Source organism: Notolepis coatsorum (assembly GCF_963971535.1).
Source record: "Notolepis coatsorum genome assembly, chromosome: 3".
In the NCBI taxonomy this organism is placed as follows: domain Eukaryota; kingdom Metazoa; phylum Chordata; class Actinopteri; order Aulopiformes; family Paralepididae; genus Notolepis; species Notolepis coatsorum.
Window position 1 is genome coordinate 196,281,276 of NC_140167.1, and position 24,689 is coordinate 196,305,964.

At 48.0% G+C, this 24,689-nt stretch overlaps 1 protein-coding gene across 2 annotated transcripts in view; it reads right to left on the reverse strand.

Moving 5' to 3' along the window:
* katnal1 (katanin p60 subunit A-like 1) overlaps positions 1-24,689 on the reverse strand; it is a 52,066-nt gene that overhangs the window by 7,691 nt on the left and 19,686 nt on the right. For both annotated transcript variants that reach the window (XM_084310929.1, XM_084310930.1), the window contains exons 8-10: positions 19,227-19,353; positions 17,546-17,680; positions 14,196-14,322 (exon numbers count right to left, since the gene is read on the reverse strand). In XM_084310929.1, the coding sequence (XP_084167055.1) occupies positions 14,196-14,322; positions 17,546-17,680; positions 19,227-19,353 (389 nt within the window). The remainder of the gene's footprint in view (positions 1-14,195; positions 14,323-17,545; positions 17,681-19,226; positions 19,354-24,689) is intronic.

Consider the following 24,689-nt stretch of genomic DNA (forward strand, 5'->3'; position numbering starts at 1 on the left):
TTTAATATAGCAAAAGGTATATACAACGTTCACTTGTTTACACTTATGATTTGAAATGCACTTGTATGGCAAATGAGTATTCGTAGGTAAATCAACATTGAATGTCCAATCTCTGGTTACGCAGGGAGTAAGTATACAACCCGGTTCTTTAGGAAACTATAGCGATGGTACTTAAATGATTATAGCTGGATACACTAAGGGGGGGGGGGGGGGGGGGGGGTCCCGCTGGTTGTAAGACAGTAGGAGGGGGGGGTTAGAGAAGCCGCTGGCGGTATCCCATCTGGCCGACGATTTCTTGGGAGAATTCAAAGTCTTGAACACGGTGCCCACAGAACCTCGGTCCGCAGACGAATACAGCTGGACCCTCTGGTGGACGGTAGCTGCCGGTCCACAACGGAGAGACGTGAGGCGACCTCACTGGTGTAGAGCGCCGTCTCACCTTGCTCCTCTCCGGGGGGTAGTTCCAACACTCCGCAGTGTTGGCCGTTATCCATGGAATAATCAAAGCACCCAAAGCATAATCCAAGCCGTGGAAGGCTCGCCGTCGTCCGGGTAGAGTAATCCAATGTACAGGTCCAGTCGCCCTGGCCCGGAGCTCCTCGGATGCAAGCACCACTAGTGGTCTGCCCAGCCTGGTTAAGACTCCAGATAACGTCAGGAACGATGGGGGTACTGATAACTTTATAACTCTAACCGAACGATGCACCATACATAAATAGACTATTATTAGCTTAATAGAATACGTCCAACTCGACGGTATAGTGCCAAACTATGACAATTCAACTATTAATCCACACGATGTCTCAATGCCTATTCTGAGGCCAAGTAGGCCTTACTGCACCACACGTGCGTCGTGGGTGAGGCTTCGCGTCTGTTACTCGGTTGGAGGGTAAAGAACTGGACTAAAAGAAAGTTCTACTTTACTTGCGCCATATATATATGCGCTGTGAACAAATAGTACCATTCGTATTTCGCCAGACGTATTCCTACGCGGAACCGGGCTTGCCACGACATGTTGGGCGGCACGATTGAACTTGAACCTAGGGGTATGGCTGCTGGCGCCAGGTTCTCGTCCAATGGTAGAATGAAACTATTATGGGCTGTTTAGTAGACTAAAGGGATATTCAGTGCATATTGTACAAGGAATATACAGGGGATATCAAACGATATACAAATACTATTTAAATATATATATATAAATAAATATATATATTCGGTTTAATCTGATCCTTCACAACAGCCGCCCCCTAATTAGTCCCACCTAATTAGCTAAGCAGAGACAGATTAACCGCACTGTCTACCACTCAAGGTCCGCTGTAAGGGTCAGTCAACTCACAAAGTCATGGGGTCATGGTCATCATCGATAGTATCTGGGAGTCGGGGCAGTTCTATTAGCCTCGCCACGGGTCGTGTGTAAGTGCGCCCTTGGACGAGTACTTCAGCTGCTCGGACCTTGCCATCAGCACCGGTGATCACTTTGCTTACGCGGCCAGCCGGCCACATAGCTCTGGGTAGTGACTGGTCGATAATCATGACGACTGTTCCTTCTGTCAAATTGTCTCTCTCTTTTACCCACTTCTGGCGGGTCTGTAGAGACGGTAGGTAGTGGAGTAGGAAGCTGCTCCAAAACTTGTCAGCTAGTACTTGACTGTACCTCCACATTCTTCGGCCGTTCGCTTCTTCAGGCCTGTACATTGTCTGGGGTAGCGCGGGGTCCAGCCGCCCCATTAAGAGTGTGTTGGGGGTGACTGGGTCGACATCTGCTACATCACTGGAGACGTAACCGAGGGGCTTTGAGTTCAATACTCCCTCGATCTCCGTGAGGACTGTGATTAGGACTTCTTCCGCCACAGTCTGGGCCCCAAGCACGGCGTACAGGGCTGTCTTTATAGAACGTACTTCTCATTCCCAGGTTCCACCGAAGTGGGGTGCGTTCGGGGGATTAAACTGGAAGTCAATCTGGGATGGAGCGAGGTGGGTCTTAAGTTCTGGGCCCATAGCTTGGAAGCTCTCTCTCAGCTCTCTTTCTCCGCCTTTGAAGTTTGTCCCGTGATCAGACAACAATGTAGACGGTTTTCCTTTCCGTGATGTGAATCTTCGGAAGGCCATAAGGAATGAGTCTGTGCTCATGGTCGGAAGGAGCTCAATATGTATCGCTCTGGTGGTCATGCATTTGAATACAATACCCCACCGCTTCTCGGTTCCTCTTCCTCTCTTTATATACAACGGGCCAAAACAGTCCATGCCTGTGGAGTGGAATGGCTTGTCGCCGAGTCGGAGGCGACAGGGGGGTAAGTCAGCCATCCGTGGTATGCTGGGCTGCGCGCGCCACTTTCGGCAGTCTAGACAGGTTTGCTGGAAGCGTCGCACCGCTTCTCTCCCTTGAAGTATCCAATAGCGACGTCTGATCTCCGCGAAGACTCTCTCTGCTCCTGCGTGGTGTACATCCTCGTCGTATTTCTTTATGATCAGCTCTGTGACCTTGTGTCGGCTGTTCAAGACTATCGGGTACTTAATGTCATCCGGTAGATCGGGGGCTCTCCGCAGGCGACCACCCACTCTGATGAGATTATGGGCGTCACTCTCGGGTGCCAGGTGGAGCAGTCTGCTGTCTGATGGGACGGGCTTTCCTCCCTGTAGACAGTCTAGCTCATCGGGGAACGAGTCTCTCTGGGCTCGTTGTAGTAGAAGAAGTTCTGCTTCTTCGTAGTCAGCTGCTGACATGTCAGTGGTGGACTGAATCTCTGGGTGGTGCCACAGGAATGTCCTCTGCTGCGCACTCTCTAGGGTAATGCAGTCATCTATGTTGGGGTCTGTGGGGGCGACTGTGCTCAGTCCACAGAACATAGGTTTCTTGTTCTCAGCCTCCTCGTTACTTGCTTCCCGTGGGGTGGGCGTAGGCCACTCTCCTTCCGGGAGCTTGAGGAATTCTGGTCCGTCACTGTAGATGTTGCGACGGGTGAGGTCATCCAGAGACATTCCCCGGGTGATGACGTCAGCTGGGTTGTGTTTGGTATCCACATACCGCCAGCTCGCTGCTTCTGTTAACTCTTGAATCTTGGTGACTCTGACTCCCACGAAGACTTTGTATCTGCATGAATCAGACTTGATCCATGTGAGTACTGTCGTGGGATCTGACCACAAGATTGTTCTGTACACACTCCGTCTGGTGGTCGGTGTAGCCGTCGACCTTCCCTGCTCTGGAGTCAAGGGTTTGTGTCTATAGTGGAGCGAGTCTGTTTTGAAGTGCCAGACTAGTCCTAGTGTCATTTCTTGGGCTTCTCCTGGGATGGTCGCCATCCAGGTCTCGCTGCTGGCAGCCTTGTCCGCGGGGGAGAGGCTGCGCAGTACGTGCGGGTCACTGCTGGCCCACTGCCTGAGATCAAAGCCGCCTTTGATCAGGGAGGCGCGTAGCTTGATTAGGAGAGCCTCGGCTTCTTCTTGAGTCGAAACGCTTTGTAAACAGTTGTCCACGTAGAAACTGTTCTTCACGCTGTGTCGGACCTCTTCATCTGCTGTTGGGTCCTCTGCGACGTGTTTCTGTAGTGCAAATGTAGCACAGCACGGGCTGCATGTGGTTCCGAAGGGGAGTACTTCCCACTGGTAGATGGCTGGGTTCTCATCTCCGATCCTCTCTCTCCATAGGAACCGCAGCAGGGGCTTGTCCTCCTCTACTAGTCTCACCTGCAGGAACATCCCTTTGATATCCCCGCTGATAGCCACCTTGTCCTGGCGGAAGCGCAGTAGCACGCCTAGTAGGGAGGGGCCGAGTGTGGGGCCGGGCAAGAGCTCTTTATTCAGATTTTGGGATCCGATCTGGTAGCTGCAGTTAAACACAATGCGATCCTTGCCGTTGTGATGGACCTTGCGATGCGGCACGTACCATGATTCGGTCGTCTGATCGGCCTCTTTAATGTCAATCTTTGTTACGTGTCCCGCTGTGATTAGCTTCTCAATCTCAGCGCGGTACACGCTCTTGAGCGGGGTCTTTGGCTAGGCGCCGCTCCGTGTTCAATAGATAGCGCTCCGTGGCGTCTTTCTTTGCGTGAAAGGTGGGCATTCCCTCTCACCTCAGGAGTGGAGTTGCGTATCTCATCACTCCGCCGACTGTGACTCTCTTTGTCCCCTGCTCGAGTAGGTTGATGGCGTAAATGTCTTCTTTAGAACGAATATCTTTCTTTTCGTTCTTAAAGGGCATTGTCTCTAGTGTCCATAGCCTCTCGACATGCTGCAGGAGAGTGGTGTCTTCTTCTGTCGTTCTGGAGTGGAGGCAGCTAGTGGCTGCTGTTCGGTTGAGAGATTTAGCGAGGGGGCCTTGTAGGGTCCACCCTAGGCGGGTCTCGACTGCTGCAGGACAGCCTCGGGGTCCTGTATGGACCCGGTCAATCGGGACTATGAGTTCTGCATGGTCGGAGCCTATCAGCAGGGTCGGGGTAGCGCCGTCTATGAGCGGGATAGGTAGTTGTCGCAGGTGCACATATTTATCCATCAACTTGGCGATAGGGTAGGTGTACTGCGATAGTCCTATTTCTTGGCTGGTGAAAGCATTTGTAATCTTATACCGTCGCTCTGGCTGCCCGTTTGCTGCGATAGTGAAGGAGACATTCTCGCCCTTTATCGTCTTTAAATCTCTTCTTATTGTCCGAATCGTCATTTCGTTCTTGCTCCCCCGCAGTCCCAGCTGGGCCGCAGCGGACGCAAGCAGAAGGGTCTTCTCTGACCCGTCATCAAGGACGGCGTAAGTGTCCATGACTTTATCTTGGTAGCTCAATGTCACACGGACTACCTTTAAGAGCACTTGGGCGCCGCTGCTGCTGGCGGGGTCAATGTACATGACACTTGCCTTGGTGCCGCTCGATGGTGCAGGTGGAGGCCGTCTTCTGTTACTTTCGTGTAGTATATCTAGATGGGCTCCGTCGCACCGACTGCACCTTTTCTTTAGGCGGCATTCGGCTGCCATGTGTGGTCGCGCACATCGGTAACAGCGCCTGTTGGACTTTATCCATTGACTCACTTCTTCTGCATTCATCTTTGTGAATAGGTCACATTGTGACAGCCAGTGTTCTTTCTCACAGTAGGGACACACTATCTTCCACTTCTCTTTTCTCGAGGGGGTACTGTGGCTCTTACTGCTCGGTACTGACTCTGATTGGTGCATGACAGTCACCGATCTTCTTCCATCATTTATTCTCCTGGGTCCCTCTCTGGAGCTTGGCGTGCTCCGCCCGAATGTATCCAGTCGTAAGCTGCTGACTTCTCTCGCCAGGAAGTCGGCTAGATCAAGGAGGGATGGTTCGGGGCCGCTGGGATCCCGGTAGTCTCTCTGCCGCCTAAAACGCTCTTGTCTTGCGGGTGGCAGCTTCTCCAAAATCCTCTCGACGTTAGAGTTGGCGTATAGCTCATGCATGCCCTTTTCCCGTTGCGCTCCCAGCATCCCTACCAGGGACTGCACTTTGATTGACAGGTCGTCTAATGAGCGATTGTCTGTTGCTGGGGGTAGGCGATCAATATGCCTTATCTCTTGGATTACGTAATCCCATATACGTCCATATCTCTGGTCCAGCGCTGCAAGGGCCGCTGTGTATGGGGTCGTAGAGGTAGCATAGGCCAGCGCTATATTGTGTGCTCGCGGTACTTTCAGGTGCTTCAGTAATATTGCATACTTGTGGCGTTCATCAGCGACATCCACCATCATTGTCTCTAAGCACATCCGGAGCTCCGTGTACTGTGCTCGACTCTCATAGGCGAAGTCTGGAAATGACGGCGTGGCAATGTATGACGCCGTGGATGGCTGATACATCGGCGAGCGTTGGGGGAGAGACCTCCTAGGCGAGTCCCCTCTTGCGCCTCTCTGTGGGCTGGTACCGACAGGGTACCATGGCCCGCTGGTCCAGGTGCTATTCCTCGGGGCTGGTCGTGCGTCGTGCTCACCCGTGAATAGAGTCGGGGGTCTGTAGCGCAGCGCCGCGGGGGTATAGCCTGGGCTGTACTGGACCTCCTGGTCCGGTGGAGTACTGTGCTGTCGTCGGGCTTGGTTCTCCTCCTCTCCCTCTTCTTCCTCTATCAGATCTTCCAGATCCTGTAATCGTTTATTTAGCTTCTCCGCAGTGTATGCCGCTCCTTCCTTGTAGCTGGGTCTCGCTTGGACCGGTCTGGGAAGGGGGTCTGCGGGGGGTATAGGCTCTGCCTGTTGGTCAAGTTCAGGGTCGCTTGCTCGGTTAGGAGACGCTGCCCTTGACTGTTGTCTCGACGAGTTCCTTGAACCCCTGGCGGAGGGAGAGGGTGTTGCCTTGCGGATCAGCTGCTCCATTAGCTGCGCTTGTAACTTGTCGCGCTCGACTTCGCGCTTGGTGAGATCTGCTTCTCTTTGGGCACCGGCAGCGGCGCGCTGGGCGTCGGCCCGGTCTCTTGCCATATTCTCTTCCGTCTGAAGGCGTCTCATCTCCAGGCGTGTGCGCTCTTCTTCGCTCCGTTGCTGCGCTTGGAGGCGTTCTCTTTCAATGGTAAAATGTTCGCGCTCGCTAAGCGTCTGTGCTTGGAGTCGATCGCGTTCGGTAGAGGCTGTCAGGTTGACGAGGAACGCCTGTTGTAGCATCCTCTCCGCTTCGCTGGGGGAAGGCGGTTGTGGAGGTGAGCCGCTCCTGGGTGAGCCGCTCCTGGGTGTACTCGTTGGGGAGTCCTGGAGCTCTATTTCCTCGGCGCTCTCCTCCTCTTCTTCCGTGCAGAGTTCTCTCTCTGTAGGGTTGTCTTCCTCCCGAGGCTGGTCGGGGACTACTTCTTCGGTAGTGGCGGGGGGTAAAGGCATGTCAGCTCCCTCCTGGTCCCCACCGTGAGCTTGGTCAGTTACATTAGAACCTACTAGGGCCCCTGTGGTCGGGGAAACCTGGTCGTTAAGGTCAGACATAATTTTACTTTCTACTTTTACCGCGTTTACCGTTTGTCGAAGGCTAGGTAGTTGACTGACAGCGTAATCCTCTAAGTACTGAGGTGTCTGTCGTCTGCGCCGCGGGCGTTCTAGGTTAGGAGGACCGTTTCGTGGAGTGTTCATCATAGGCCATTTCAATATTAATAACACTATATTAATATTACACTAGTTACCATCCGGCTCGAAGGACCAATTGTAACTGAGGGGTACAATTCCCTGACTGTATTGTTAAGTATGGTAATATTAAACCACTACCTCTTGTACTTTAACTTCTGGCCATCCAGTACATGATATAAATATGATGAACACTTTCCCACCTGATGAAACGAAGTCCACACAAATGTACAAATCGAATATTTAATATAGCAAAAGGTATATACAACGTTCACTTGTTTACACTTATGATTTGAAATGCACTTGTATGGCAAATGAGTATTCGTAGGTAAATCAACATTGAATGTCCAATCTCTGGTTACGCAGGGAGTAAGTATACAACCCGGTTCTTTAGGAAACTATAGCGATGGTACTTAAATGATTATAGCTGGATACACTAAGGGGGGGGGGGGGGGTCCCGCTGGTTGTAAGACAGTAGGAGGGGGGGGTTAGAGAAGCCGCTGGCGGTATCCCATCTGGCAGACGATTTCTTGGGAGAATTCAAAGTCTTGAACACGGTGCCCACAGAACCTCGGTCCGCAGACGAATACAGCTGGACCCTCTGGTGGACGGTAGCTGCCGGTCCACAACGGAGAGACGTGAGGCGACCTCACTGGTGTAGAGCGCCGTCTCACCTTGCTCCTCTCCGGGGGGTAGTTCCAACACTCCGCAGTGTTGGCCGTTATCCATGGAATAATCAAAGCACCCAAAGCATAATCCAAGCCGTGGAAGGCTCGCCGTCGTCCGGGTAGAGTAATCCAATGTACAGGTCCAGTCGCCCTGGCCCGGAGCTCCTCGGATGCAAGCACCACTAGTGGTCTGCCCAGCCTGGTTAAGACTCCAGATAACGTCAGGAACGATGGGGGTACTGATAACTTTATAACTCTAACTGAACGATGCACCATACATAAATAGACTATTATTAGCTTAATAGAATACGTCCAACTCGACGGTATAGTGCCAAACTATGACAATTCAACTATTAATCCACACGATGTCTCAATGCCTATTCTGAGGCCAAGTAGGCCTTACTGCACCACACGTGCGTCGTGGGTGAGGCTTCGCGTCTGTTACTCGGTTGGAGGGTAAAGAACTGGACTAAAAGAAAGTTCTACTTTACTTGCGCCATATATATATGCGCTGTGAACAAATAGTACCATTCGTATTTCGCCAGACGTATTCCTACGCGGAACCGGGCTTGCCACGACATGTTGGGCGGCACGATTGAACTTGAACCTAGGGGTATGGCTGCTGGCGCCAGGTTCTCGTCCAATGGTAGAATGAAACTATTATGGGCTGTTTAGTAGACTAAAGGGATATTCAGTGCATATTGTACAAGGAATATACAGGGGATATCAAACGATATACAAATACTATTTAAATATATATATATAAATAAATATATATATTCGGTTTAATCTGATCCTTCACAACAGCAGCAGTTCGCGCAGGTCCGAGGCAACTTGGTCACGTGACTCAGTTGGTATTACTGATTGGCTCGAGCACGGTATGTTTGTAAACAGCTGACAGGTCTATACTGACGGTGAGTTGAAGAGCTACAGACCGGAGGCCTTGGGAAGCGCGTACAGTATGCACAGAGAGCAGGAATGCAGCTGAGCCCATGGTGCAGAAGGAGCGTGTACAAGAAGCGAGAGTGCCGGCAGGATCAAGCGAGAGTACGGGCAAGATCAAGATAGAGTACCGGCAGGATCAAGCGAGAGTACGGGCAGGATCAAGCGAGAGTACGGGCAGGATCAAGAGAGAGTACCGGCAGGATCAAGCGAGAGTACGGGCAGGATCAAGAGAGAGTACCGGCAGGATCAAGCGAGAGTACGGGCAGGATCAAGAGAGAGTACCGGCAGGATCAAGAGAGAGTACGGGCAGGATCAAGCGAGAGTACGGGCAGGATCAAGAGAGAGTACCGGCAGGATCAAGAGAGAGTACGGGCAGGATCAAGCGAGAGTATGGGCAGGATCAAGAGAGAGTACGGGCAGGATCAAGAGAGAGTACGGGCAGGATCAAGAGAGAGTACCGGCAGGATCAAGAGAGAGTACGGGCAGGATCAAGCGAGAGTATGGGCAGGATCAAGAGAGAGTACGGGCAAGATCAAGATAGAGTACGGGCAGGATCAAGAGAGAGTACGGGCAGGATCAAGAGAGAGTACCGGCAGGATCAAGCGAGAGTACGGGCAGGATCAAGCGAGAGTGACGGGCAGGATCAAGAGAGAGTACGGGCAGGATCAAGAGAGAGTGACGGGCAGGATCAAGAGAGAGTACGGGCAGGATCACGCAAGAGTATGGGCAGGATCAAGAGAGAGTACGGGCAGGATCAAGCGAGAGTGACGGGCAGGATCAAGAGAGAGTACGGGCAGGATCAAGAGAGAGTACGGGCAGGATCACGCAAGAGTATGGGCAGGATCAAGAGAGAGTACGGGCAGGATCAAGCGAGAGTGACGGGCAGGATCAAGAGAGAGTACGGGCAGGATCAAGAGAGAGTACGGGCAGGATCAAGCGAGAGTACGGGCAGGATCAAGCGAGAGTGACGGCAGGATCAAGAGAGAGTACGGGCAGGATCAAGAGAGAGAGTACGGGCAGGATCAAGAGAGAGTACGGGCAGGATCAAGCGAGAGAGTACGGGCAGGATCAAGAGAGAGTACGGGCAGGATCAAGCGAGAGTACGGGCAGGATCAAGAGAGAGTACGGGCAGGATCAAACGAGAGTACGGGCAGGATCAAGCGAGAGAGTACGGGCAGGATCAAGAGAGAGTACGGGCAGGATCAAGAGAGAGTACGGGCAGGATCAAGCGAGAGTACGGGCAGGATCAAGCGAGAGAGTACGGGCAGGATCAAGAGAGAGTACGGGCAGGATCAAGAGAGAGTACGGGCAGGATCACACGAGAGTACGGGCAGGATCAAGAGAGAGAGTACGGGCAGGATCAAGAGAGAGTACGGGCAGGATCAAGAGAGAGAGTACGGGCAGGATCAAGAGAGAGTGACGGGCAGGATCACGCGAGAGTGCGGGCAGGATCAAGCGAGAGTACGGGCAGGATCAAGAGAGAGTACGGGCAGGATCAAGAGAGAGTACGGGCAGGATCAAGAGAGAGTACGGGCAGGATCAAGAGAGAGTACGGGCAGGATCAAGAGAGAGTACGGGCAGGATCAAGAGAGAGTACGGGCAGGATCAAGAGAGAGTACGGGCAGGATCAAGAGAGAGTACGGGCAGGATCAAGAGAGAGTGACGGGCAGGATCAAGTGAGAGTACGGGCAGGATCAAGAGAGAGTACGGGCAGGATCAAGAGAGAGTACGGGCAGGATCAAGAGAGAGTACGGGCAGGATCAAGTGAGAGTGATGGGCAGGATCAAGAGAGAGTACGGGCGGGGCGGTCAGGTGGCGTAGCGGAGATTGCGTTCGTCACCAACCCCGGAGACGCTAGGATTCGCCTGTTCGAATCCAGCTCACAGCTCCGGGGTTGTCACCAGCTTGGCTGGCCGTTCACACTAATACAATTGGCAGTATTAGAGGGTGGGAGAAGCTGGCGGGGTGGGTCCGGGTCGTTGTAAACAGCGACTCCTACAGTTCAGTCGGGGCGCCTGCTAAGCACTGATAGGATTTAAGTGGGATAATGTGATCCTTCCACACGTTACACGTTCTCAGTGAGAATCCGCGCTGCCAGGTGAAAAGAAGCGGTTGATTGGCTAGACGTGTGTCGGAGGAAGCACGTGATAGCCTCCACTCTCCCAGACCGACTGTGGGGGGTAAGTGTGCAGCGACCAGGAAGGGGATAGGGAATTGGCATAACGACTAACATTGGGATGGGAGAAAATCGGAGGAAAAAGGAGGGAAAAAAAAAAAAAAAAAAAAAAAAAATAGAGAGTACGGGCAGGATCAAGAGAGAGTACGGGCAGGATCAAGCGAGAGTACGGGCAGGATCAAGCGAGAGTACGGGCAGGATCAAGAGAGAGTACGGGCAGGATCACGCGAGAGTACGGGCAGGATCACACGAGAGTACGGGCAGGATCAAGAGAGAGAGTACGGGCAGGATCAAGAGAGAGTACGGGCAGGATCAAGAGAGAGAGTACGGGCAGGATCAAGAGAGAGTGACGGGCAGGATCAAGAGAGAGTACGGGCAGGATCAAGAGAGAGTACCGGCAGGATCAAGAGAGAGAGTACGGGCAGGATCAAGAGAGAGTGACGGGCAGGATCAAGAGAGAGTACGGGCAGGATCAAGAGAGAGTACGGGCAGGATCAAGAGAGAGTACGGGCAGGATCAAGCGAGAGTACGGGCAGGATCAAGAGAGAGTACGGGCAGGATCAAGAGAGAGTACGGGCAGGATCAAGAGAGAGTGACGGGCAGGATCAAGAGAGAGTACGGGCAGGATCAAGAGAGAGTACCGGCAGGATCAAGAGAGAGTACGGGCAGGATCAAGCGAGAGTACGGGCAGGATCAAGAGAGAGTACGGGCAGGATCAAGAGAGAGTACGGGCAGGATCAAGCGAGAGTGACGGGCAGGATCAAGAGAGAGTACGGGCAGGATCAAGAGAGAGTACGGGCAGGATCAAGAGAGAGTACGGGCAGGATCAAGAGAGAGTACGGGCAGGATCAAGAGAGAGTACCGGCAGGATCAAGCGAGAGTGACGGGCAGGATCAAGAGAGAGTACCGGCAGGATCAAGAGAGAGTACGGGCAGGATCAAGAGAGAGTACGGGCAGGATCAAGAGAGAGTACGGGCAGGATCAAGAGAGAGTACCGGCAGGATCAAGAGAGAGTACGGGCAGGATCAAGAGAGAGTACGGGCAGGATCAAGCGAGAGTGACGGGCAGGATCAAGAGAGAGTACCGGCAGGATCAAGCGAGAGTACGGGCAGGATCAAGAGAGAGTACGGGCAGGATCAAGAGAGAGTACGGGCAGGATCAAGAGAGAGTACGGGCAGGATCAAGAGAGAGTACGGGCAGGATCAAGAGAGAGTACGGGCAGGATCAAGAGAGAGTACCGGCAGGATCAAGAGAGAGTACGGGCAGGATCAAGCGAGAGTACGGGCAGGATCACGCGAGAGTACGGGCAGGATCAAGAGAGAGAGTACGGGCAGGATCACGCGAGAGTACGGGCAGGATCACGCGAGAGTCAAGTCAAGTCAAGTAATTTATTTATATAGCACGTTTAAAAGCACAAGAGCCAACCAAAGTGCTGTACAATTAAAGCTTAAAATCAATGTCCTAATATAAAATACACAAATACAAAAAGGCACAGCAGGACAAGACAGTCCATTCAGAGAGTAGGACAGTAGGACAACACACGAATAGGGGAACACAAAGTACAGTAGCACACAGGGGACAGAGGAGCATAAGAAGATATACAGGAGGGAGGGGGCAGGATAAAATTACATGGGAGTGTGTGAGTTAGGGTGTGGGAGAATCAGGGTTTATTGAAGGCCAGGGAATAGAAGTGGGTTTTTAGACGGGCCTTAAATGTCTCCAGTGAGGGGGCAGATCGGATCTCCAGGGGAAGCTGGTTCCATAGCTTGGGGGCCACGGCCTTGAAGGAGCGATCGCCTCTCTTTTTGAGTCTGGTGCGGGGGGGGGGGACCAGCCGAGCCTGGTTGGAGGATCTTAGTGACCTGGGTGCTGCGTAGGGGGTGATGAGCTCGGTGATGTATAAGGGTGCTGCACCCGATAGTGCTTTAAAAGGTGAGGAGGAGGATTTTAAAGTCTATTCTAAATGGGACTGGGAGCCAGTGTAGGGAGGCTAGGACTGGTGTGATGTGCTCTCTCTTTCTGGTACCGGTAAGGAACCTAGCTGCAGAGTGCTGGACCATTTTGAGGCGGGACATGGCTGCCTGACTGATGCCGGTGTAGAGGGCATTGCAGTAGTCACGGCAGGATCAAGCGAAAGTACGGGCAGGATCACGTGAGAGTACGGGCAGGATCACACAAGAGTACGGGCAGGATCAAGAGAGAGTACGGGCAGGATTAAGAGAGAGTGACGGCAGGATCAAGAGAGAGTACGGGCAGGATCAAGAGAGAGTACGGGCAGGATCAAGAGAGAGTACGGGCAGGATCAAGAGAGAGTACGGGCAGGATCAAGAGAGAGTACGGGCAGGATCACGCGAGAGTACGGGCAGGATCAAGAGAGAGTACGGGCAGGATCACGCAAGAGTACGGGCAGGATCACGCGAGAGTACGGGCAGGATCACGCGAGAGTACGGGCTGGATCAAGAGAGAGTACGGGCAGGATCAAGAGAAAGTGACGGCAGGATCAAGAGAGAGTACGGGCAGGATCACGCGAGAGTACGGGCAGGATCAAGAGAGAGTACGGGCAGGATCACGCGAGAGTACGGGCAGGATCAAGCGAGAGTACGGGCAGGATCAAGAGAGAGTACGGGCAGGATCAAGAGAGAGTACCGGCAGGATCAAGAGAGAGTACGGGCAGGATCAAGAGAGAGTACCGGCAGGATCAAGAGAGAGTACGGGCAGGATCAAGAGAGAGTACCGGCAGGATCACGCGAGAGTACGGGCAGGATCAAGAGAGAGTACCGGCAGGATCACGCGAGAGTACGGGCAGGATCAAGAGAGAGTACCGGCAGGATCAAGAGAGAGTACGGGCAGGATCAAGAGAGAGTACCGGCAGGATCACGCGAGAGTACGGGCAGGATCAAGCGAGAGTACGGGCAGGATCAAGAGAGAGTACCGGCAGGATCAAGCGAGAGTACCGGCAGGATCGGGAGTGTCTCACCGACCTCTCATCACTTCCCTGGGAGACACGAACAGTGTCTCTCCCAAGGGCAAAAACAAAAAGAAACTTATCGGCAATCACCTCTGCAGCCGTCTCCCTTGATGGGTTTGATTGCACTCAAGCGAGCGCACAGTTCTAGTTCACGCGGACCTGGAGGAAGGTCTGAGTGCAGCGCTCAACGACTACAGCAACGGCATGTAGTGTTGGTCGGGCTGTAGCTTTGTTCGCCAGTTCCATTTAAAATATTGAAAGGTTTTGGATTTGATAAGAAGATTCGAATCAGGATTCAGATTCGATCAAATGCTTTCAAACCCAAACCCTCATGCGTGGTCAGTGTGCGGTAGTTCTCACTCTTAGTCATCCTGCCTCGACACACACAAACACACACACCTGCACACGTTGGTTATGTCTGCTCCTGAGTAGCCTTCGATCTTCTCAGCGATGAACACCAAGTCTACATCGTCAGCGACCTCCACCTCCCTCAGACTGATCTTCAGCAGCTCAGCACGACCCTCAGCTACACACACACACACACACACACACGAGAGAGAGAGACACACACAAGAGAGAGAGAAACAGAGAAACAAAGTGTTAATCAAGGTAATACTACTACTCCTGTGTATAGGGATATAAATAAGGAAAGTGGTAATGTAACATATATATCAGGCACCCAGTTATCATTCCTCAATTCCAGTCTATATGGTGAGATTGAGTGCCCGGTATGATTGGTTGTCCGTTTAGTATCGATTCAGAACCACATGGCGAGCTGTCTGTGACAGCATGAGTGGGGTACAACTGACCCAGAAATAAAATGTCTTTATATTATATTATTATATTGCCATTATTATTAAAGTTATTATTAAGTATTATTTCATAGATTTCTTACCTGAAACCTATTGTTCAGTTGTAAAGAGGACATTTATATCTAATGGATTTGACAGAAGAAATAACTAACTGTATTGACGGTATTTATAGATTTGAAAAAAGCTTTTGATACCATTGACCATATCATATTACTGTATAAAATGGAAAGATATGGGATGAGAGGTGTAGCATTGAGCTGGTGAAAAATGTACATTTCTAATAGACAACAAGGGGCTATGCATTGCTATTCCTAGCACTATTTGGGCAACTTTACACAATTCCTGTTGGTCTATTGAAGACATTTGTAATTTTTTTTTCAAAAAAATGCATTGTTTTATATTTCTAATCAAGTACTCAAAACCATCATTTTTCAGCCTCAAGAAATCAGGCTGTTATGGCCTGGCTCCGCCCATAAGCACTTTGAGTGACAGTGCCACACAGTCTGCACTGGTAGAGGGAGGGAGGGAGGGGGGGAAGAGAGAGAGAGCGAGAGAGGGAGGGGGTGGGAGAGAGAGAGAGAGAGAGAGAGAGAGAAAAGAAAAAGACAGTCCGCCGGCAGCTTGTGTTTTCTTTTTTTCTTTCTTTCAATCTCCCCCCCCCCCCCCCCCCAAGTGCTCTCTATCTCTCTCCCTTTCTCTCCCTCTCGAGTATGAGGAATTTTTTTTTTTCTTTCTTTCAATCTCCCGTTTGCGTGTGTGGCGCGCTGCAGGTCCCCCCCCCCCCCCCCCCCCCCCCCCCCCAAGTGCTCTCTATCTCTCTCCCTTTCTCTCCCTCTCGAGTATGAGGAAATGTTTTTTTTTTTGCTTTCTTTCAATCTCCCATTTGCGTGTGTGGCGTGCTGCAGGTCATCCCCATCCCCCCCCCCCCCCCAAGTGCTCTCTCTCCCTCTCTCTTCCTTTCTCTCCCTCTCGAGTATGAGGAAATGGTTTCGCTGTGTACAGTCAGTCTAGGTAGAATGGGGGCGGGCATTAGCTCCAACCACAGAGCCAATCGCATCACTGTGCGCTACCCACAGCCCGAATGACGTGACTCAGGCCTTCAAATCAAAATGACCCGATTTACTAGAGGACGAAAGGGGCTGGGTTGAATCGGAGCAATCCGCCAATATGGTATTTAGACCCTAAAACACATTGATACAAACTCCTATTACTATAATACAATGCTAGAGACTGAAAAATGACATTTATAATACATAGCCCCTTTAAGATGGGTAATCTTATATCATCATGCCTAGACATTTCCTGTGGAGTCCCACAGGGGTCAGTGTTGGGCCCCATATTATTTATTTTGCACATAAATTACATTTGTAAGGTATCAACTATCTTTAAATGTATTATTTTTGCGGACGACACCAACATCTTCTGTTCTGGAAATAACTCTCCAAACTCTTTGTTACGACTGAATTGTCCAAACAAAAAATATGGTTTGACATTAATAAACTATCATTGAATGTGGATAAAAACAAACTGATTTTGGAAAACTGTGGAGAAAAAGCTCTCCAGTAAACCATTTCCTCATTGACTCCAATTCATTTTGCGTTTTTTTCTCTTCCTGTTTTCGCTCGTGACTTCTCACCTAGATCCCAGATTCACAGATCCCCACGTGGGGTATCATTGGAAAGCCACACTCATATCTTTTTCATTGTTTGTCTTTTTTATTCTATTTAAAAAAAGAAATTCATGTTCAAAATAAAGATTAATTCATTCATCGTCATCAGAGGACATTTGATAATCTTGTGTCGTGTGTTTAGTCTTGTGTTAACTGTGTTTAGTCTTGTGTTAACTGTGTTTGTGTTAGCTGTGTTTAGTCTTGTGTTGGCTGTGTTTAGTCTTGTGTTAACTGTGTTTAGTCTTGTGTTAGCTGTGTTTAGTCTTGTGTTAGCTGTGTTTAGTCTTGTGTTAGCTGTGTTTAGTCTTGTGTTAGCTGTGTTTAGTCTTGTGTTAGCTGTGTTTAGTCTTTTGTTAGCTGTGTTTAGTCTTGTGTTTAGACTTGTGTTAGTGTTTAGTTTTGCGTTAACTGTGTTTAGTCTTGCGTTAACTGTGTTTAGTCTTGTGTTAGCTGTGTTTAGTCTTGTGTTAGCTGTGTTTAGTCTTGTGTTAACTGTGTTTAGTCTTGTGTTAGCTGTGTTTAGTCTTGCGTTAACTGTGTTTAGTTTTGCGTTAACTGTGTTTAGTCTTGCGTTAACTGTGTTTAGTCTTGTGTTAACTGTGTTTAGTCTTGTGTTAGCTGTGTTTAGTCTTGCGTTAACTGTGTTTAGTCTTGTGTTAACTGTGTTTAGTATTGTGTTAACTGTGTTTAGTCTTGTGTTAACTGTGTTTAGTCTTGTGTTAGCTGTGTTTAGTCTTGTGTTAACTGTGTTTAGTCTTGTGTTAGCTGTGTTTAGTCTTGTGTTAGCTGTGTTTAGTCTTGTGTTAACTGTGTTTAGTCTTGTGTTAGCTGTGTTTAGTCTTGTGTTAGAATAGAATAGACTTTTAATTGTCATTGCACACAAGTATACAACGACATTTCAGGGGAGCTCCCACAGACCGTAGTACAATATACATACATGTAACACATAACACTGTACATATAACAGAATATTTTAAATAATAAAGTGCATGATGAGCGGTAACATAGTGGTTATCAAGTCCGGGTAAAAGTGCATGTGCACGTGAGGGGACAGTCAATGAGAGTTTACAGTCTGACTGCTTGGGGGAAAAAGCTGTTCATAAATCTTGAACTCTTGGCATGTATGGACCGGTATCTCCTCCCTGAGGGAAGGAGCTGAAAGAGGTGATGTGCTGGGTGAGACTGGTCCTTGATGATACACTTGGAGCGGTGGAGGCAGCGGGAGGTGAAGCTGTGTTTAGTCTTGTGTTAGCCGTGTTCAGGCTGACCTGTGGGCAGTGGGATGTAGATCCTCTTCTCCAGGCGCCGCCGCAGGGCCTCATCGATGTCCCAGGGGAAGTTGGTGGCAGCGAGGACCATCACCATCTTAGAGGGGTCGTCGTTGTCCATGGCTCCCCCCACGCCTAGTGGCAAATAGATCAGGTTTATTAGATCAGGTTTATCAGCTCTCTGATATAGTGTGATGCTACTACTGGAGGATAGAATCCATGTCACCTTTACACTGTCAGTATCGAGGTCAGTAGTGAAGTTGATTTCTTGTTCATGAAGGCATGCGATATATTATGCTGGATGACTATGTAGAGAAGGCCCAAGGGAAAGAGCACTATATAGGACAATAAAGTAATTTTCCTCTGCACTGCATTGTTTCTACTATGATTTAGGTATTCAGGGATGTATTCAGGGAGGCGTGGTACTGGGGTGAAGGGACATTAAAAAAAGGGACATTCAATTGTACACGTTGTAAATGAGCAACTTATCTGAGCAACATGTCTGCCAGCAGGAAGGCGGCAATATATTGCCCACTTGGCCAATGTTGCTCTACACTGTTGCTCAGTGTATCACGATCCCTATGTGGGTCAGTACACAGGAATGGCAAACAGTAATCCTGACTAATACCACCGTTCCCCTCACGTCCCTCACGTCCCTCACGTCTCTGTCCCCGTCACCATTATAGGGGTGTGGAAAAATATTCATTGCATGATATTGTGATACTTTCCCCCAAAATATTACCCTTTCCAGGCCTTAAATATCCCCTCCTGGTGTATTTTAAACCCTTAAAATGTTCTTTGAATGGGCGGCTACGTGATGCAGTGGGCAAGGCGCTCACCACAAATACTGGAGACGCTGGGTTCGCCTGTCCGATGCTCCACATTGCTTTCAGTTTAGCTGGTCGTCCGTACTAATACACATTGGCAGTATTAGGGGGTGGGAAACTGATGGGTGGGGATCGGGCGTTGTGGACAGCGACTCCTACAGGTCGGTTGGTGCGCCTGCGCAGTAGAATCAGGAAGCGATGGGGGTGGCGCCCCTCCAAAGCGCAGACCCCTGACGCTGAAAGATCGCACCGCGCAGGTGAAAAGATGCGACTGCTGTTACCTCGAATATCGGAGGGGACTCGTGCTATGTATGACTTAGTCCACATTGCAGCCGGCTTGTGGGAGGCATGAAACAGCGTTCGAGACAGGGGAGGGTTGAATTGGATGATACGAAATTGGGATGGGAGGAAAATGGGAGAAAAAGTGGATAACAATTTTGAATAACAATTTGTATAAATGTTTTTTTTCCACCAAATTGTTCAATAATATAGATCAATAAAATACAGAAAATGTCTTAGCACAGTGTGAAATAAGGTTTCAAAGGGTGGGCGATACTGCCACCTAGCAGGATGCGGCCGGTATTGCACTTTTGGGATGATTTCCTATGGTAAGACCGAGGTCCGTGACATTGCATAGAATAAAAAAATCAAATAAAAGAAAGATGAAAACCCGACTATACTCGGGTATGGCGCTCAACCGCTGGCGAGATAACCCGACTACTATCATCGGGTCTGGTGCTGAAAGTGTTAAAGAAAACCCAAAAGAAACATTCTCAAATCTCAGTATATTCCAGTATTTATAGTATTGCAATATATTGACTTGTGACCCCCAGATAACACACAGCCCTGCTCACCGTCCATCTGAACCAGCAGCTCAGACTTGACCCGGCGGCTGGCCTCGTGCTCGTCAGACGTGCCTCGCCTGCCACAGATGGAGTCAACCTCGTCAATGAAGATGGTCGTCGGCGCATAAAACCGGGCCTTGGAAGGGGAGGAGAAATGATACTGTCATTTAAAAAACATCCCATTTATAAATGTCGTTCCTTTGCCACATCATAGCTTGATCCTCACTTAGCCGGTGTAAGCTTTCACTTAATCCCCACTTCAGTTCAGTTCAGTTCAGTTCAGTTCAGGTCAACTTTATTATGCCAGATGGGGAACTTCACTTGCAGTCAGGGGCAAGATAAAAAAAACAGGTTTCTCCTGGACATACAGTATAATATATATATATACATTAGCATGGTTATTGCACAGGGAACAGTATTTAAAGTGTTATATTACATGTGCAGATTGAACAGGGATATTGCACAGGGCACGGTATTTAAATAGCTAGATTACATGTGCAGATTGAGCAGGGTTATTGCCAAGGGTACAATATTTAAAGTGCAAGATTACATGTGCAAATTGAGCAGGGTTATTGCCAAGGGTACAATATTTAAAGTGCAAGATTACATGTGCAAATTGAGCAGGGTTATTGCCAAGGGTACAATATTTAAAGTGCAAGATTACATGTGCAAATTGAGCAGGGTTATTGCCAAGGGTACAATATTTAAACTGCTATATTGTGAAAGCCCCTTGAATATTACTATAATGAAGAGCACTGCTCTGTTGTAATCCAAAATTGAACTATTTTATCACTGTTCTATGTTAAATACCCTGTTGTATGTCTGTTCCATTTTATAATTCTTAGACTATTTCTAAACCGAATCATTTTAAACTATTTTTGTCATTTGTATTACTGAATGAAACTGTAAACAGAGAACCTATTGGGATACTAGGTCCTAATGTGAAACACTGTGATTTACCTTACCTTGCTCATGCTCGCTTATGCCTATATTTTTACTGTTGTGAAGCACTTTGAACTGCAACTTCTGTATGAAAAGTCCTATACAAATAAAGTATTATTATTATTATTATTATTATTATTATTATTATTATTATTATTATTATTATTATTATTATTATTATTATTATTATTATTATTATTATATTACATGTGCAGATTGAGCAGGGGTATTGCATAGGGAACAAATATGGTTTTTACTCCTCTTGCACATAAACAGGGGTACTAAATCTACGTTTCAAACTCAGAGTGAAGGGGGTGGTCTAAACTGTCCAATATAGACCTGGCCTTGTGGAGAACTTGCTGGTCAAATAGACAGCAGGAGAGTCTGTGGAACACCTATGACCTCACCAGCCACTTTCACAATAGAGCTCATGTGGTTTCTATCTCTGATGTTCAGGTTACCGTACCAAGCAGTCATAGAACAAGTAAGAACAGATTCAATAAATGACAGTGATATAATTTCCCTATCTACATTAAAAGCATTTAACTTCTTAAGGAAGTACAAAGGCTGCTGTCCCGTGATATTATAACCAAGGTTATTATAATGTTAACTAAAACTAAACTTAAAACTAAAAGTTTTCATTTTCAGTTCTAATAAAAACTAAACTTTAGAAAAAGACTCAAATAAAATGCAAAATATACAGAACATTTCTTTAGTTTTAATCTTTGTCAATTGGGTCAAATTAGTCAACACAGCAAGTGTGAGGAGGCATTGGTGCATGTGTTCATTGAGACTGGGACGTCTACATGGCTGTGAGTCAACTGCCTTCACATAGTGATGTGTTACACAATACAATACATATTATATCAAATACCACCCATATTATAATAAACAAAACTAAAAACAACTCAAACTAATACTGAGACTAATAAAAATTATAGAGTTAACTGATAAGATATTCATGAGTCTGAGAATTGATTTGGAAGAAGAGATGCCTAGAAAGGTGAGGAGATTAGATTTTGATATAAGGGACAATGAGGACAAGTATATTTTTCACATATTAATTTGTTGAACGGCAAAACAAGTTTTTACGTTTTTTTTTTATTACTATCATACTAAACAGTCCGCCGCACCTTGTGTGTGATCCTGGTAACCCTAACATAATTAGAATTGAAATGACGATCGAATCACGATAGGTGGCAGTCTCGCCTACCTTTTGATCTGGGCTAGTTTCCTGTGCGGAGGGTTTGCTCACTGGCCACAGTAGCCACTAGCCAGCAAACTGCCTCTGCAATGGCGACGTGTGAAGCAAACTATTGGAGATTATTATGAAGAGGACAAAACGATCACACTTATGGATGATAAGGTGCATTTTCACCAGACTACGTTTGACTCAGCACTTCTGGTAAATCATAAAAATACTATAGTCAAACCGGCCAAGGATGTAACGTTATCTGTTCACCGCTCCGCAGTAGTCGCCGCCACCAGAGTTGAGAGCACTCCAGACGAGCCAACTAATGTTCGGCAATGGCGATCGCGTAGAGCAAACTGTTGTAGATTATGATGAAGAGGACAAACGGTGACGATCCATCCATAACATAAAGTGTGTTTTCACCAGACTATGTTGGATTCTAGTATTTTCAAACAGGCTCAGGATGTAACGTTATCTGTTCACCGCTCCGCAGTAGTCGCCGCCACGAGAGTAGAGAGCACCAGAGCCAACTAACGTTCGGCAATGGCGATCGCGAACTATTGGAGATTATTATCCTTTTTTTTTTTTTTTTTTAATATATATATATATATATATATATATATATATATATGTTTATTGAGTTTTCAGTGCAAACCAACATTTACTAATTATATGTGCTTGAAAGTTATCCATTAGGAACACAGAACAGAATACAAAGGACAACAGACATCAAAACAAAGTGACAGACAGACAAACAGTTTCAGAGAAATTATAATAATATTAATAAAATAAAAAGATATTTAAAAAAAATTAAGAAAAATAAGACATAAAAAATAAGGAAATACATTTTAAAAAGTGAGTACAGTGATTCATAGGTCAACCAACTCTGGTATTGGTTTGAGATGTCGTGCTCATACCAAATCTATTGCATTGACAGGTGCATCAAGGGAGAAAGTTTAAAGGGGAGGGAGGAGTGAAGAGTGTGCCACGGATATTGTGTGGGTAAATATCAGTCTGGGACTACGGGGAGGTGGATCCTCTCAACATAGGAAAAGAAGGGAGCCCACATAAAGTAAAACTTGTCTGTAGACCCTCGGAGTGTGTGTTGGACTCAGACCCGGCGCCATGGGTGGGCATTAGGGGGCCGGGCCTGCCCACTGAGTCAGCTGTGCCCACCCTGGTAAAAAAGATTTTTATTTTTTTTTTGTCAATCAAAGTCGACTATCCAAATCCTTAGTCGGGGACAGCCCTAGTGGGCACTGATGTCAACAACAACATTACTGAAGCTAGCACGGCACTCTGTGAGAATTCGTTTTCTACCCTCAAGAACGTCTTTACAGAACATCGCCTTAGTATACTTCATCGACGCAAGGCCAATTTAATTCAGTTGGCATTTGAGAAGGACTTAAAAAAGTTCAGGAATGAGTGGAGGGGCAGTGTTTTAAGAAGATTTCACTCTGTCCCCAAACACTGCTTGCCGCTCTACTAATGATGGTGAGTAGCCTGTGGAGGAATTTTGTTTGCTTTTTTATGCACCTTATTTTTGTCAGTTCAGTTCAGTTTGTCAGTGAATTCAGAAGTGTTGAATAAATGGAGACTTTTCAAAGATATAGAATAGAATAGAATAGAAATGTATTATCCTGAGGGAAATTTGACACTGCAAATCACTCAACATTAAACATTTAGACCGAACAAGTCACGAATAAGAATAACAAAACAAATGGCCTAAGAATAGAATAAAATTAAATAGAATAAAAATAGAATAAAAGATACAGTAAATAAATACAGTAAACATATACTGAAGTCTACAGTAGGTGTAATATTGCACAGTGCTGTTTAAAAAGTAAGACTCCAGGAAGATGGTACCTGTCACTCTGTGCTCAGTGATGCAGTGAGGCACAGTGATGCAGTGTATAGTCTGATGGCTGTTGGAATGAAGGACTTCCTGTGCCGTTCAGTGCTGCATTTAGGTAGTGTGAGCCTAGCACTGAACATGCTCCTCCTGTCCGCCAAGTCTGTGTATAGTGGGTGGGAGGGGTTTTCCCTGATGGCCTGGAGCTTAGCAAGGTTCCTCCTCTCCGCCACCCTCGCTAGAGTCCAGCTCCACCCCAACCACGCTACTGGCCTTCCTGACCATCTTATCCAGCCTGTTTGTGTCCCCTGCTCTCAGTCCACTGCCCCAGCAGGTCTGTTATATATATCAGTTCAGTCTGTTTTTGTATAAGTGGATGTTCTTAAGATAGAGAAATTAGATTTTTCAATTGCCTCTCTGCTGTTTAGTTCAGCACCGTGGGCAGCGCCAAGCAAGCCACAGCGCCGTTGTCCCAGCTGAAACGTATAAAAGGGAACCTGTGTTGAAAAACCATTGTGCCCCCCCCGAGAACATTTTATGCCCCCCCACTAATTTGTTTCTGCAGCCTGGTCTGGTTGGACTTTTTCTAGTTTGATACAGTTAAGAATAGATTTAATCCAAAGGGCATGAGAAGATGGTATGGAGGATTTCCACTGAAGTAGGATTAACCGTCTTGCTAACAAAGTAACAAAAGCCAAAACCTCTTTATTAGGCTTTGTCAGTTGTAATAAGGGCGAGGAAACACCAAATAACGCAGTCAAAGGGTCTGGTTCAACCTGGGTACTGCATATTTCAGAGTGTATCAAAGATATTTTCCCAAAAATCCACTAGGGATAGACGACTCCAAAACATGTGCACGTGGTTTGCTGGGGACCGATTACATCGTGAACAGTTATAATGTCATTGGAGTCCAGTGAGCTCGGTGGATGATTTTGCATTGGATGAGACCATGCCGAGCACAGATGGAAGAGGTGTGAACCTTTTTGAGTGCCTTTTCCCACATGTCGTCAGATATCTCATCCCCCAATTCCTCCTCCCATGAGGACTTAATAATATTATTTACCACCCATCGTAAGATGACCACCCATCGACTCCCCTCCCGCTGACTCTGCCAATTGAGTCAGTATGACGGCCGGCCCAAGCCGGAGGCAACGCCGACAGCCGGATTCGATACCGGTGTCTCGCGCGTTGGTGACGAGCGCTTAGACCGCTGCGCCACCCAGGCCTTAATAATATTTAAGGAGGTGGACTGTAGAGCATAGCTGCCTATAAATTACCAACAGGGAGCCCTTTAGAGTGGGAAGAGGGGTAAGAAAAATGTCGAGTTGTGTTTCACCAGGAAGGGTGGGGAACTGGGTATCTAAACTACGGACATAACTCTGGATCTGTAAAAACCTAAAGAAGTTACTTCTGGGGAGACCGACTTAACTGATAGTTGTTCGAACATAGCAAAGGTATTATCGATATAGAGATCCTTAAATATTCG